The sequence below is a fragment of the Schistocerca piceifrons genome, chromosome 3, assembly GCF_021461385.2.
Source record: "Schistocerca piceifrons isolate TAMUIC-IGC-003096 chromosome 3, iqSchPice1.1, whole genome shotgun sequence".
Classification (NCBI taxonomy): Eukaryota; Metazoa; Arthropoda; class Insecta; order Orthoptera; family Acrididae; genus Schistocerca; species Schistocerca piceifrons.
The window spans coordinates 214,511,129-214,526,825 of record NC_060140.1 but is presented as its reverse complement, the minus strand read 5'-3'; the positions used below and the strand labels follow the sequence as shown (position 1 = coordinate 214,526,825).

Below are 15,697 nucleotides of genomic sequence, written 5' to 3'. Positions count from 1 at the left end.
GCGTCCTTAACAAAATGGAGGCTATCAAAGAAATTAATAAACTATTTTCGCAAAATATGAAAACATTTTTATTTTTACTTGTAGAAAGGAATTCTAACAGTTTCCAAAAAAATTAATAACTTTTCATACGAAAGAGCTTGAAGTCATGTAGTCTTCTAGAGTGTATAAAAAGTGTTGTGTGTTTCACAGTTGGACAAGAATATGTTTAACTACATTGCGATTATGAATTTCGTTACTGTTTCGAAAAGGGCATTTGTTGTTCTTTAATCTAGGCGGTGATGACGAAGTTGGGGAGGAAGCAAGTGCAAGTACCTCACGCCCTGAAGGTACAACTGAGGAAAACTCACCAGAATCAGAGGAAGGACCACAAGGAGGGGTAAGGACAGCATGTTTATTTTACTTATTACTTGGACAGTTCGAATATGTTCATCTGTTAACATGGCATGTCACTTCAGTAGAACATATTTACTTTTCAAATTCTGTGAAATTAACTTGATCAGTGGAAAGAAATTGCCACAACAGAACTTTCATACACTATTTCGGAAGACTAAGCCCATCATTGCATAGTTGTAGAGTTTGTGGACTGAACATAAGTAGTTGTAAAATATTCCTTCTTTCCTGAATCACCACTTACCCTTAAACAAAGTTGGCATTGTTGCTCCCTGTTTGTTTTCCAGTTGTATAAATAGTAAACTACTCTCATATCAGGCCCAACACAGAGGAAATAAGAAATCCAGTTGCATAAAACATGATGCTATGTAGCTAGATTAATTAAAATTTTACAGCTGTAAGTTAATAGTTCTCCTATAAATATCAGTGTTAGGTATTGTTAAATGTGTATGTGAAAAATACTTGTAAATATTATAGAAATAATTTCTGGAAGGGTATATTTCCCCTTCATATTCACTAGGTATTTAATAACTGTTCTTACACAATAGTGTAGCATGGTGCAGCTTATATTGTGGGGGAAATAGAAAACCACCATGTGTCACAAGAATTTTATGTCCAGTTGCATCATGTGATAGACCTTTGGTGATTAGAGTATACAGATACTGGTATAAGACTGACTGCAAGGTGGTAGAGTACAGTTGTCAAGAGATTTGTCTTAGTACAGCATGATGGAAATCTGTAAGAAATTTCTTAATTTGATAAATTAGTATGTGGGTTGTAGCTCTTTCACTCACAGTTCTAATCAAAGAATCACTTTTTTCTATAGAAAAGTCTTCCATTGGCATGCATGAAGACGTCTTTGTTTAGGTGTCAACAGTTGTATTAGCATCTGTGCCATTTCATGTTTGTCAAGAAAATGTTAAGAAAAGTATCTTGGCATAATGTACCATCGTCCTGTCCATATGTGAAAATGCATCTCGTGTGAACTGTTTGTGTGTCTGTGACCACACAGAGAAAGAAGTATTATACCATTCTTCTGAACATCACATTGTGGTATGGGTGTGTCTGCATATTCGTTTTCTGACATTTGAATATTGATATTGTGTAACACACATTAGATATGCAAGCTGTGTGAAGGACCACATATCCAGAACTAGGGCCTATATGGCATTCCAGTGTTAGCCAAGGAATTAATAAATTGCCATATGAGAATTGCTGATGTTATTTGTGAAGTGGAAATGACTGTCAGTGGTGCAAAGTACTTCCTGCCATGCACTCCACAGTGGCTTGTGGAGTATGTACATAGATGAAAAGAAGTACTTTAAACATGGTGTTGAAAGAATTGTGATGTTAAAAATAGCCAGTTGTGAACATTTGGTTCCCACTCTTTAAACTGATAAGACTGCTGCCTGCACTCACCACTAATTGTTGGAATTAATAACATATTACTTTGGAATAATTTGTCTGTGGTAATGTATTATTGTTGGGTATATTTTTAAAGTTTAATAAATTTTCTCTGATAATCAAATGACACAGCTCGAAACTGTTATAAGGGTGTAGTTTTGTTCTCATTCCAGTGTGAGGCTAGTTTTATAATTTGTGAGACCTTAACTTGACCCAAAAGTTGTTACGTCGGTCATTCTAGATGTATGTCTAAATGGGTAGTTTTGAGTCATCATTTGACATAGTTAGTTACGTATGAATTGGTTGGTACACACATGTATCATGCTCTAGCTAACAAAATTTTCAACAGTTTCACTCTTCCCATTAATGGGACTAGCTAAACGTCTTTCTTAATTGAAAGTTAACCCTAATAATGAGCTAATAGTTATCATTAGTGAATTGGGCACAGAAACTACAGAAGATAGACTCCCCTGTCATTTGTATTTTACTGTTATCACCAGAAGTATTGCTACTGGTTTGTAATGAAATTATGCATTTAGCTATTTAGTTTAATATTAGATGTATTCATTTAAACAACTAACACTTATTCCTCATAGGCCCTGCTCATTTTGCTATGGTGGTAACAAGCCAGTTACTTCTGTTAAATGCTTGCTTTGTAGTATTGTCACTTTTCTGTTATTGTGAGTGCTTAGTTTTTATTTATTTAATGTTTTGTGTCCATCTGTATGATCCAAAGCAGGAAGAAGACGATGAGTATGAGCCAGAAGATGGTCGCAATAAACGAAAGAAAGGAAAGAAGAGAAAAGCCAAAGGAGAAGACAAGAAGGGGAAGAAAAAGAAAAAGAAGAAAAAAGCTGATAGTGGCGAGGTATTATTAAAATATGTTATCTAATTTAACGCCCTTCCTACTCCTACCACCCCCTCCCTTCCCCCCAGGAATTTCAAGAATAAGTTCCATTCTTGGAGTTTGGAAAGGCTGGACCCAAGTATTGGCTGATTTAAACAGTAGAACAGTTCATAAGATTCATTTCATAGACAACTTCTAGCACTGGATTAGATTAAATGTGATCTGTGTTCCAATAGATTCATATTGAAGGGCGTCTTCTAGTATGTGTAATGTGTCAGAAAAACAAGACTACACAGTAAATGAAATGGTTGTCATGAATATGTTAAAAAGAAAAAAAAACCTGGAGCACATTTTCTTTAAAATGAGAGGGCAGTATTGAGTCACTGCGATTTAAGAACTCAGCCTTAATAATTCAGAAGGTTTCTAGACAAATTTTATAGTGTTTGAAAAAATCATTTCCTTTTTCTTTTCACAGGAAAGTGACTATGGATATGATGAAGAAGGTGGTGGCAATGACTCTGATTTCAGTGGTAACCGCAAGTCACGTAAATCTCGTAGCACGCCGAAACATACTCCCACTCCTCTCGTCCAGGACTCTAATTCTGGTAAGACATAATTCTGTAAGGAATTTCCTCATGAAAAGTAAGATTGTTGTTTTTGAAGCTAACTTCTATTCCATATATTAAACAGTCTTAAAAATTATCTAACATTAACTAGTTTAAGCAGTTACATATTCAAAAACAAATTGTTTGCGTGCTAAACTAATGTCTACACAACTGTTATGTGATGTTTAAAATCTGGTAATTATACTATAAACCTTCTAGTGGTAGGTGTGTGTAAAACTCATTTGACTTCGATGAAATAATGGGTGAAATACTTACTGCACTGAAGCGATGACGTAGGAAGGTACCTGAAAGTCCTCTGGCCATCTTTAGGTGTATTTTTTATATTCAGGGGAAGGACTTTGTGCTAAAATATTGTGGTAGAAAAATACTGCTATCAGTTACCTCAATATTTCTATATTTTCTGCATGATTTGCAAGTTATTTATTATACATTTTATGCTGTGGTTGTTTACAAGTGTCATTGATTGTGAAGTAACTTGCTGAGAATACGTCAGGAATATGGAAACAAGATTGACTCCTGCATTAACTTTACTACTTTCCATAACTTTACTACTTTCCATACCTCAAAACTACATTCTATGTTGGCAGTCTTCCATTGCCTGGGGATTTCCATCATAAACTGGAATAGCTTGCGAAATGTTGTATACTCCATTACCTCAATAGATGAAACAGCTGCTGGGCATGTCACTCAAATATCGAAGTATGACTTGGTTATTTCAATGTAATTTTTTCTCTACTATGCATATCAGTAAACATTCGAATGAATGTTTTTTTACTTCTTACCTGCTACTGCTAGTAATTCAGTTTAGTTAAACTTTTTGGTTGTAACTACCTTTTCTAACTGCCTCATTAACCCTGTCGCTTCTGTGGATGTGTTTACATGATACACTATGTGCACTGCTTGGAGTTTGGTACTCTGCTGTGGGCATTTGAATGCGTCTTGAGCTGCCAACCTCTCACTGCTGTGGATGAGCTACTTTTGTATTTCACTGAATAAAAAAGTTCGGAGTGCGTATCATACAACGTATATGCCTCATTGCATGCTATCATTTGAAGAAAACCTCGCTTACATATCTTTAATCATTTGAGATAAGATGATGCAAGGACGTGAATGAGCACATCACATACTACCGTCCTTCGGATATATAGCTCGGGATTGAAATCAAATAGTTGTAAGTAAAATTGTGTTATCTTGCCTTATTTCATTCACTGTAATGTATAAGCTGAAACAAACCATATGCAAACTTCACACAGTGCGTTTTTACTGCTGCGAACTCTTTAAAATTTTGTGCAATGTTTTACTTAATTTGTTGCTGCACAGTAAGCAGGGCGGATAACGAAAAGAAATTCAGTGCTTTATCGAGTGCAGATATCAGACTGTAAGATATGCAAAAAGCAAATTTGTTCACATAGTAGTTTTCAGAAATTTGAATGGTAAGTATTCCATTTCGGCCAGAATGCCGGCTCTCAGCACAGGCACCAGCATTTGGCAGGCCGTACAACCATAATAAAAGCAGCCTCGGCACAGAAAGCAAAGAGTCTTTCTGTTGCATCAAAATGGTTAACAAATTCAGTAAGATGATGCTCAATCACAGCAGTCAAACAGTTAGGGATTATTTTCCACAATTACTTAAACTGGAGTGGACTTACAAACTTAATTGCTGCGAAATCAAGCATATGGCTTATATTCATTGAGAAATTTAGTAGGAATGTAAGTGAGCCATAAAGAAAGCTTATATACAGCCATTCCTTGAGTGTTGTATGTTCCTCTTTAGCAAACAGAATGAAGCGGTAGAGGAAGCTCGAAGTGGAGCAGCAATATTTTTTGCAGCACCTACCGCCTTCTTCCTTTCCCCTGTATAACATTGTCCATTACGCTGCTTTCTGTCTTTTTCTTATACCTTGGGATCTAGCACAGTACATATTAATTCGTCTACCGTCCATTTGCTTTGGTAGAGGTCCTGGCCACCTTCATTTCATTATCAAGCATCTGAAGCCCATTTTACATGAGTGGCGTCCTGCTCAAAATTGACTACTCAAAGTTCGTGTACCTTTCGCGTTTGCGTGTAAATTAGCAACCAACAATGATGTGGGTGTATGTATGATGTCAATGATCTATAGACTGTGCTGACTTTTTCCAGAAAAAGAATAGTCCCTCATCTCACTTCCACCATTCAGATGCCAAACTGTACAGCAGATAGCTCTCTCAACAGTGGCAGTTTTGATACCACTACTCAAACCAGATGAGACTCAGTACAGGAATAAAATGCCAGGGTTGCTGCAGTAGATGCAGTTGTTCCGCATAGTCAATTGAGATCATGTAAAAGGGATTTCAGTAGTGGCTTTTAGTACAGTCTGATCCATTTGGTTTTTTCCCATTTATCTTATACCGTATAACCCTGCTTTTACGTTTCCAGAATTTACATTTTCCCACCATTTATAGTATTTTTTTATTGTACCCATCAAATTTCCTATGTCCACAATGTTAATTAGCACCTGTTTTTGCACCTACATATTTATAATTTTCCTGCAATTTATGTGTTACATAAAAATGTGACTCGGGCATGATGTTGGCCATCCAGTAATGTTTACAAATATTATGTGCTTAAGTTTCTTGATACTAGGGCATTCTACTCAGGGGATTTAACCTGGTAAATGCGTAAAAGTTAAAAACAATTTGTGCTGTATCTCTTGCCGCTGCCCAGCTCTACTTGGTGTGGTGGCTGATGGGAGTAACTACATTCATTCGAATAAAGATATCATGATCAATTGCAACCATTTTCCAGACTGTCTCTACTGTGCATACACCATTTCTTGATTGTTGTGATCATCTTAACAAGTCTGTCGAACCATATTTAGCTTGTTTCAGCGTTTGGCCAGTTGTAGCACTGGTTGACACCCTCATTCTCTTCGTGTTGCTCAAATGTTTTTAGTTTAAGCACAGTACTAGTTATGTATTTCTTTTTTTCATGCTGAGGAAAACATGTTACAAGAGTTTATTCTTGTTCTCAAGTGCAATATTTACATATGTATTTTTTGTGGTGTTACAGAAACAATGTGAGTGATACTTTGCATGTGTGTGGTTTTCCACTTAACTGGGGAGGCGTAGTACTTGATAAACTCAAAAAGATGACTACAGTGCAAGAGACTCGGAATAACACATCTTCAAACACCACACAAAATACTTATATACATATTTGCACTTGACAACGAGGAAAATATTCTTGAAACACGTCATGCTAAGCATGAAAAAGCATGTAACATGTGCAGTATTTCATTATTTAAATAGTGAATGACAGCTGCAGGCATTCAAAAACATCGATTATGACGTATGAAATTGAGTCAAACGTTGCTACTTCCCAGACAGTTATCAGTTCCAGTATCATCAGTGGTTTGTATTAAATAATAAACATTTAATGAAAAAGTCCCTGACAAGTATTTTGGTGCCTATTATGTACATATATTATACATGAAGTGTGAAAATGTGAGGGGTTATCTTATACGTAACTTTTACAGCTTAAAACATTATTTCCTGCTTTTTAGACCATTTTTTTTAAGTCCCTTGAAAAGTGTAAAAGCGGGGTTTCACTGTAGTTATTGCACGTACATAGTGCTCACACAGCACCCCTTCGTTTTAAAACAGTTTTTGCTTTAAAAGTTTCTTTGCTGTTTATCCACTCATTGCCTTCAACTGGCCTGCATTAAAAAAACTCATAAACTGATTCTGTGACTATATAATTATTTTGTACCGCATTCTTTTTGATATGCTTGGTGTGTATTATTTTACTATAAAATTATTACAGTGAAACCCCACTTTTACACTTTTCAAGATGCCTCAAAAATGGAGTAAAATGTGAGAAATAGTTTTCTTGAAGCAGTAAAAGTTGAGTGTATGATCTGTCTTTCCATTTGTGTGGTTTATGTACTGTATTTGTGCATAACAGGCATCAAAATACTCATCAGGGTCTTCTTTATTGTCCAGTAAACGTTATCTGAATTTTGTATTGGAACTGGTAACTGCCTGGAAAGCAGAAACATTGGACTTAATTTCATTCATCATAATTGATGTTTTTGAAAGCCTGCAGTCGTGTCATTAATTATTTAAGGATGACAACACTGCACCAGCTACATATTTTGTCATCCGTAGCACAACACTTTTCAAGAATTGCCAAGTGCAATTATTTACATAATATTTTGTGTGTTCACATTGCCCTTGCACTGAAGTCATCTTTTTATCTTTTTAAGGTCATAAGGTATTGTGCCTCCCCCATTATGCATGACCCCCCCCCCCCCCCCTGCGTCTCACACACACACACACACACACACACACACACACACACACACACACACACACACACACACAGACAGAGAGAGAGAGATGCATGCATGCGAACCATCACTCATGTTACATACTTACATGAATATAAATTCTCGAAACACATTTTGCTAAGAATGAAAAAATAGGTAACTGGTGCATTGTTTCGTTATTTAAAATAGAAATGTTTGAGCCACACAAATAGTGCGAAGGTGTCAACTAGTACTACAAGTGGCCAAACAATGTAACTTGTAAAATATGCTTTCGAGGTGTCATGTTCACGAAGTTACGCTTCTGCAGTAGAGACAGTTTCAATACTGTTGTGATCAGTCATTATTCAAAACGTAGTTCTTCTCATAAGTTGCCACGTTGAGTAGAGCTTGGTGGCAGCAGGAGAAAGAGCACAAATTGTTCAGACTTCTAGCGATTCATATCTTTTGAGTAGAGTGCCCTAGTGACAAGAAACTTAATTGTGTAATGTGTGTAAATATTACTTGAAAGTAAGTGCAATGCCAGGGTCATTCTGTATCAGTTAAATCAGTTTCTTTTCTCCACAAACATTGTTTCATAATATGTAAATCACAGGAAAATTACTAATGTTAACACACAATCAGGTGTGAATTGACATTGTGGACAAAGAGCGAAAACATTCCTTAATCAGTGGGGAAAACATTAACATCGGAACATAAAAGTGTGGTTACACTGTATACCAAATGGAAAACTTCGTCTGCATTTAAGCTAATAACAGCGTCATCAGTGGAAAGAGATTTGGATATGTTGTGTTTACGCATACACATACTGTCATTATTTTAACATCTCAGAGATTAGAAAAGTATCTCAAGAGATACCAAGAATAGTGAAGCTTGTAGCGTGACTTCTCTTTCCATTTTTAATTTCGTATTCTCTCTAAGAGCAATTTCTGTAACACTAATCTGTCTGCCTTTATCTCAGACTGCTCCAGAGAAGTTTGACATGTATTTTAGGCTTCATGTAAAAGCTTGCAGAACGTGCACTTTAAAAATTTGGATCAGCCAGGAATTGAAGCCAAACTGCTCGTCTGGCGAGCCTTCTACCCTAGAGCCACATGGCCTGTCGAATAATTGAATTTGCTTTACATTATTGACACCACTCAGAATATTTGTGTAGATTTTTTGATGTTGCGTCAAACTACTTACAGAGGTCAATATTTGACTTCTGAAGTTCATTTATCATAAATATAAAAAGTTACATAAAAAATAAAAGAATCGGATTGCTGTATGCTGTCTTTGCGAGGCTCACTGTAATCCCCCATATACCAGTAGAGCACTGTAAGAAGCTGCACCATCACTGTCTATTCACAATGACACATTGAGGTGCAGAGTCATCTTGTGGACCGTGCATCGTGTGGTCCATGTGAAATTTCTTTTTAAAGGTTAACAATTCATTTGAAGCTCCAGGGCAGATTAAAACTGTGTTGCATCAGGACATGGTTTTAATCCAACAGGAAGCTTTGAAATCTGTACACATTCCTCTGCAAAGCGAAAGATTCATTGCAGTAACAATACATTGTTCAGCTGCAAACTGACGTCATAAACACTGTTCAATAAACATTCTCATAGAAACAGGATAATTGAAAGGAAACTTAAAAGGGCATACCAGTGCTTATTGTCACTGACTATCGGTAATAAACATACTTAATGTGTTGAAGCCAACTCTTAGTACTTCCCAATACAATAAGAGAGATAACTGCAACTGGAGTGGACATTCACCACAAATTTTTTCAGTAAAATATTGTAGTACACAACAGAAGATACAAATTATTGAAATGAGAAGACAGCCATGGGCAGTCTTGCCCCAACATATTTACTGTAGTGATTTTGCTGTGGTTAATGTCATGTGAGGTGATTAATATCTAGAACCAAGGTTTACTACTGATGGTGGTTGGTGCTGAAGTTATGCTCTCCACCTCGTAACTTTGGAAGAGAAAGAAAGTGATTATTTCGCTGGAAGATTTAGAATGAAATACTTGTAATGTATTCTCATTAAAGGCCTTCCAGCACATTTCAGTCAATTTTATATAACTGTTGTACTCCAATAAATAGTTATTGTGCCTTTGCAAAAGTGTATTGCAATAATTTATTTTTGTTTGTGGTACTAAAACATTGTCATTTCCTACTGACCTACAATTTCATAACAGATAGCAATTGGGAGCAACATTCTACATTCCTCAGCACCTTCAATAAATTTTCCCAACAATTTTGAGACTTGAACAGTTTCATAATCATGTTAACATCCAACTCACCTCTCTTGCACAAGTTCCTTAAACTGTAACTCGTTCACACCTGCTAGTCCTTTGCTACAAGTCACTCACACTCATCCATTCCTGCTTGCCCAACCTCACTCACTCATTGAGCCTAACTCATTGTCATCTTTAAGTCTCTCTCTCTCATTCCTGGATCTCAACCGACATCCACTTTCTGCTTCTTCTCCCACTGGCACTTTCTCCATCTCTTTCCCTAACACTGTCAACTATGTTCCCCTGCCGCGGTCTCCATCTTCACCTTTCACCACTGGATTTCGGGATGACGACAGTTCAAACCTGCGTCCAGCCATTCTGATTCAGGTTTTCCATGATTTCCCTAGATCGCTTCAGGCAAGTGCTGGGATGATTCCTTCAAAAAGGCATGGCTGCCATCCTTCCCTAATCCAATGGGACCAATGCCTTGCTGTTTGGTCCCCTCCCCCCAAATCAACCAACCAATCTGTTGTCACACTGCCGTTGTCTCCTTCGCTCTTTCTATACCACAACCAGTGTCTAATATCTTACAACATTTATTACTTTTCCATCTCTTTCCCACTGCCACTGTCTCCATCTGTTGCAGCATAAAAGGACCCAAATTTGTTCACACGATAAAGTATATGGGAAATTTTTTTGAAGATGCAGAGGAATGTAATATGAGGCAGCTAATAGCCCACTTTTCAAGCAGTCTTCTATTTTAAACAGAAGGTTATTCACAGTTTTTTGTGCTCTGATAACATTATTCCGATGGTTTCCTTCTTTCCTCTGCCACAGCAGGTTATGTCACTCATTTGGAAAGAATTTTATGGGTCAGTAAATTTTGATAGTTTACTTATGTGAAATTGAAACAACGCAAAAATAATTTTACAGCTTGGACCAAATTTCTCCTGCGCATAAAATTTACACCCAAAGCAGCACTCCACACACTGTTGAGTGTGATTTATTGAATTATACCATGGGTCGAATAGTGCCCTATAATTTGACGACATAAAACATCAGTATGCGTGCTATGATTTATTGAATTATACCATGGGTCGAATAGTGCCCTATAATTTGACGACATAAAACATCAGTATGCGTGCAATAGCATGCACTACCAATATATTCCAAAATGCCGCGAGTGTAAAAGGGCCTTTTCCACGATTCCTACCTCAACATCTATTGGTGACAGAAATATAATCAACTGTTTGATAGGCCTTGGGCTAGGATCATGTGTGTAGCCAACTGGAGGAAGTCGCATATGGCAGTGGGATCTCTGAAACTATATTTGTGGTCCTCTAGGCCACTGAGCACTGAACAGCTTCACTAAACATTTAGGTAGAGCTATATTCCCAGTAGTCTTGGGTAAGATCTAAGTGCTTAAAAATCTTCGTAAGCCTGATGATAAAATTAGCAGCAATTGGCAAAGTTGTACTGTCACTAGATACTGTGCACCATTATAAAGTGGCATAGGATCTGTTTGATGATTCTGGTACTTTTTATATTTGATGTAACACACTCGACCATACTGTGATGCTACCTAATAGGTCCCTAGTCTTAGAAGAGGGACAGAGCAGACCAAGAATGAAAGCTCGTTAGCGTAAGGAGGGAAGTGATGAAACAGCATTGAATAAGCTGAATCTTTGGAATGTGAAAACAGTCAGGTCAAAGGAGAGATCATATCAGTCATCGGAGATTTTGGATTTCAAAAAGGTTTTCTGAAAATTCACTCTCCCACATTAATTACAATAGGAGCTGATGAATATACAGCAGCTGACAAACCCTGAGCTTCTTAAACAGTTCATTACTGGCCCTACTAATCTGCTGTGTGGGGGAGGTTTGGGAGTGTATCATATTGTCCACACAATGTTACATGCAGCTCTAAAAGAGTTCATAACCTCATCATACCAATGGCTGAAAGTGATGATAAAATGAAGAGAGACAATAACTTCGTGTTTCTCACTACCTTTATGTTAGAGCTCTGTCCACTAAACTAAACTGCCTGACAGAAAAAGTGAAGCACTGAGAAGACATGATTAAGAGTTGCAATTGTCAATGACAGAATAGCCACCAGAGTTCATGAGTGTTATTGATGTTTAGTGTTGTTACCAGACCTGGTGTGTTATGTTAAAAGTTGAATGAGCACTGTGAAGGACACAGCTATGCCACATACTCACGACAGTGTTATCAACTTTAAGGAGGCCTCATTGTGAATCTCCATGTGGCTGGCTTAATGAATTGTGCAATATCCAGATGTGTGCGGCATCTGTCTCAATGGTGGACTGCATGGGAATGTGAGGGCAGGCATACTAATTGTCAAAGCTGTGGTTTACCATGTTTGAGCACTACATGGGAGGATTGCCATTTGGTGCACCAGGCACATTGTAAACCCTTCACATGCGCACCTGCCATCTGAAAATAAGTAATGTAGTCCCCACGAAATTCTGTTGTCACCCCACACCAGACTGACAGCAGTTGAATTGGGGAATTACTAACCCAAGTGTAGGCTGCTATTAACAATACTACACTAACGCTGCACTTGGTATGATTCTGTGATCGGAAAGCACGGACTGCTTGTGAATGGTGCTGCGCTGTATGAAGCAATGAATCTCCGTTCTGCATTCTACAGGTGACCATGACCAGTGAGCATGGGAGTGACCTGAGGAGAGGTGCCATTCACCTAATGTCTTGGAGAAGCACAACAATTTAACTCTTGGCATTAAGGTGTGGGGAACCATCAGATATTACTTCAGGTCGTTGAGGAAACTGTGATGGCACAGCAGCTCTTCACGGACATCTTGCATGCTCTTGTGTTAAGTTTCATGCAACAGTATCGTGGTACTGTTTGTCAACAGGAAAATTTGTGACCACATGTGGCAGATGTCTCAATGAACTGTGTGTGATGTTGAGGTACTCCTGTGGCCAGCAAGATCTTCACATCTGTGCTAAAGTAGAACACGTGTGTGACCAGCTTGGACATCAGCTCTGTCCCAGTACCAATATCCATGATAGAAAGGAGCAGCTGCAGCAGTTGAAGGCCAGCTTGCCTCAGGAGAGGATTCACTGGCTTTGACACCCTTCCCAACCATCCCAAACAGGGTGGGTACAATGTCGTACTTATAAATAGGCTTACATTTGCCAAATTCTTTGCCAGTGACGTTCCATTTCATTTTCTTCTTACCTTCTGGGTGCATCACTTGTTTTGCCAACCAATGTATATTTGAGTGTACTCTTGGTAAATGTACTTTTACAAAGTCACTTTCAGTGGGCAGAGCCTAGTTATGCAATAACTTTTCCTGATCGGTGCACTAACTTCCTGTTATAATGTCCATGTTGTTCAATGTCTGTGAAAATTTTAAGAGCTTTTTTTTTTCTTTCCAATACTGAATTAAGAGTGCCATACAGAATTGGTACTAGCTTTTTGGTATGTAAACACACCACTCCTATTACATCTTTTGGTCTGTAAAGAGTTTCCAGTGCTTGTATTCTTGAAAGTTGGATGAATCACCCTATATTTTTAACACAGGTATCACATGCAAACTTGCCAGGTCAATAGCTGCATTGAAAAGGCTATTGTTAGGGATGACTGCAGTTGGAATTTTGTTTGTATTATTGACACGGAATGAATATCCCCTGGAAGATGGTAGTAATTCCTTGTATTGAGTTAAGAGCATGAAAATAGGACAGTGACTATGAGCCAGGCAATGAAAAATGTTGATACATTCAGAATTGGGTTTTCGAATCATCTTATCCATTTGTAAAGTGTCATTGCATTTCAAGTAAAAATGTTAGTCTTTCTTTGAGTTTCTTTTGGTCTTTCCCATGCAGGAACCATCAGTATATCATAGTTACTCCCTAAACACCCTTTTTTCCATGTTTCAATAAGTTTTTAGTACTGCAAGCTAGCTTTTTGGCACTGCGGGCTAGTTTTGTGTATTGGATACACAGTATGCACATCTGCAGTCCAAAATAGTAATAAAAATAATCAATGTTTCTTTCAGCAACACTCATATCTGTGCAGGGAATATGTAATAATGGTGTCACTTTTTTTGGGAGGATTGAGGAGCCTTTTAAAACCCTGTGGTACTTAAATCAACTGTTACAGGAATGCCTACTGTGGAGGAAGTGTGTGAAACATTTGGTTTGACAGACGTTGATGTAGAATACACAGAGGCAGATTTCCAGAATCTGACTACTTATAAGTTGTTCCAGCAGCATGTGCGGCCGTTACTTACGAAGGAAAATCCCAAGGTAAAATTTCTTGTGAATTGTCAGTCTTTTTTTTTTCTTATGTCAGGCATATGCAATTCTAATGGATTATTAAATTCTGTTTTGCGTACTGCAGATAATGTGGAAATGAAATGATGGAAAACCAGTTCCTCAGTCAGTCATTTACTCAATCATGGAGTTACTGAATAAGTTTGTGACTGAGAACTGTGATTGAGGGGTAGCAGCATTGCCAGACAGTATGGATAATGTTAATGTCATTTAATCTTGCATAGAATATGCACTATATCCAGAACAAAAAGTTATTCAATGATAATGTTCGCTGTTAGTCAACATAACTCTGTCAACAAACAATAAATTCAGTTAATCTTTCAAATTATGGCAGCCATTATAAATTTTATCCGGTTTCTAAATTCCTCTTCCCTCCTGTAGTACATTTAAAGAAGAATTGAATAATACTTCCAGTGAACAAATAGGGTGGTGGCGGTGGTGGTACAGTCAGAGCCTCAAATGATGCCAGTTGGCGCAGGTAAAGACAAGGATGGGGATTGCGTTGTTGCCAGTTCCAAGCGACAGTTGCAGTACGCACAAACACGTGCTTTGCGCATTGTAAAAGCATGTATCCCACAAATTATGTCCCTTGCTTGCTTGTGTAGAATTAATTACGTACCACTACCATCAATCATGACAACTCCCAACAAATGGAATAAAAATTCACTAAATAACTCTATAAGCTCAAGTGAAATAGTCAGACAGCATACAACATTTACAGCAGAGTACTGAGTACACTTTCGAGCGCTCATTGGCTGTAGGTCAATGCGTGGCATAGGTGTGCGGAACAAACCCAAATTCGACCGCCATCATTCGTGATTCCACTTTAGTAGTTGTAGCAGCAACGGGAAAGTTACTTGGATATCTTGATACTTTTTGTGTGTGTATTACATTTGAAATTGTTGTTGTGAATACATTTTGTAGTTACTTCATTATTGGTCAAATTTCAGGTGCCAATGTCCAAATTAATGATGTTGGTTGCAGCGAAGTGGAGAGATTTTACAAACATTAATCCCAACACAGAACAGGAACAGGAATCTGTGTCGGATGAAAGCTACAGCCGGAAACCAAGCCGTTCGAGAACGTCTAAGGAAACGTCAAAGGTTAGTTTTTATGACCCATGTAATTTAGTCCTGAAGAGTATTTTATAGCTGTCACCAGATGAAAAGTAATTAAAGAGTAAAAATTGGTGAGCATGGTGATTTTAGTGTGTATTGTGAGTATGCCTGGTGGATCTTGGGCCACTGCAGCATTAAACATATATCGAAACTTGCATCATCTAATAGTGTGATTCCGAAGTACACACAACATTCCTCTTGTCACTGTAGCCTGCCTCTTGATTCTAGCATTTCTTTTTCAGCTCATCGTTGTCTAGTACCTAGGCTTCTCATTTCAACATTCTTTTAAGAAAATAAATAAATAAAGGCAGGGAGTAATGTAGGCTTCAGTGGTGCATATAGTATCTATTCCCACACATTTACTACAGTGATTATATCACAGTTGTTAAGGTGAAAAAGGGGCATCATATAATGCTCTTAGGTTGTGTGTCAGGCTAAGCTGTTTTGGGCTGATGGATAGATG

At 37.7% G+C, this 15,697-nt stretch overlaps 1 protein-coding gene across 4 annotated transcripts in view; it reads left to right on the top strand.

Moving 5' to 3' along the window:
- Positions 1-15,697, top strand: part of LOC124789884 (chromodomain-helicase-DNA-binding protein Mi-2 homolog) — a 176,816-nt gene that overhangs the window by 449 nt on the left and 160,670 nt on the right. For 3 of the 4 annotated variants that reach the window (XR_007016184.1, XR_007016182.1, XM_047257401.1), the window contains exons 2-6: positions 273-376; positions 2,531-2,662; positions 3,117-3,246; positions 13,944-14,089; positions 15,067-15,219. Coding sequence is in view for 1 of the 4 variants with exons in the window: in XM_047257401.1 (XP_047113357.1) it covers positions 273-376; positions 2,531-2,662; positions 3,117-3,246; positions 13,944-14,089; positions 15,067-15,219 (665 nt within the window). In the remaining 3 variants the exon portion in view is untranslated. The remainder of the gene's footprint in view (positions 1-272; positions 377-2,530; positions 2,663-3,116; positions 3,247-13,943; positions 14,090-15,066; positions 15,220-15,697) is intronic. The other variant, XR_007016183.1, reaches the window with a different exon arrangement.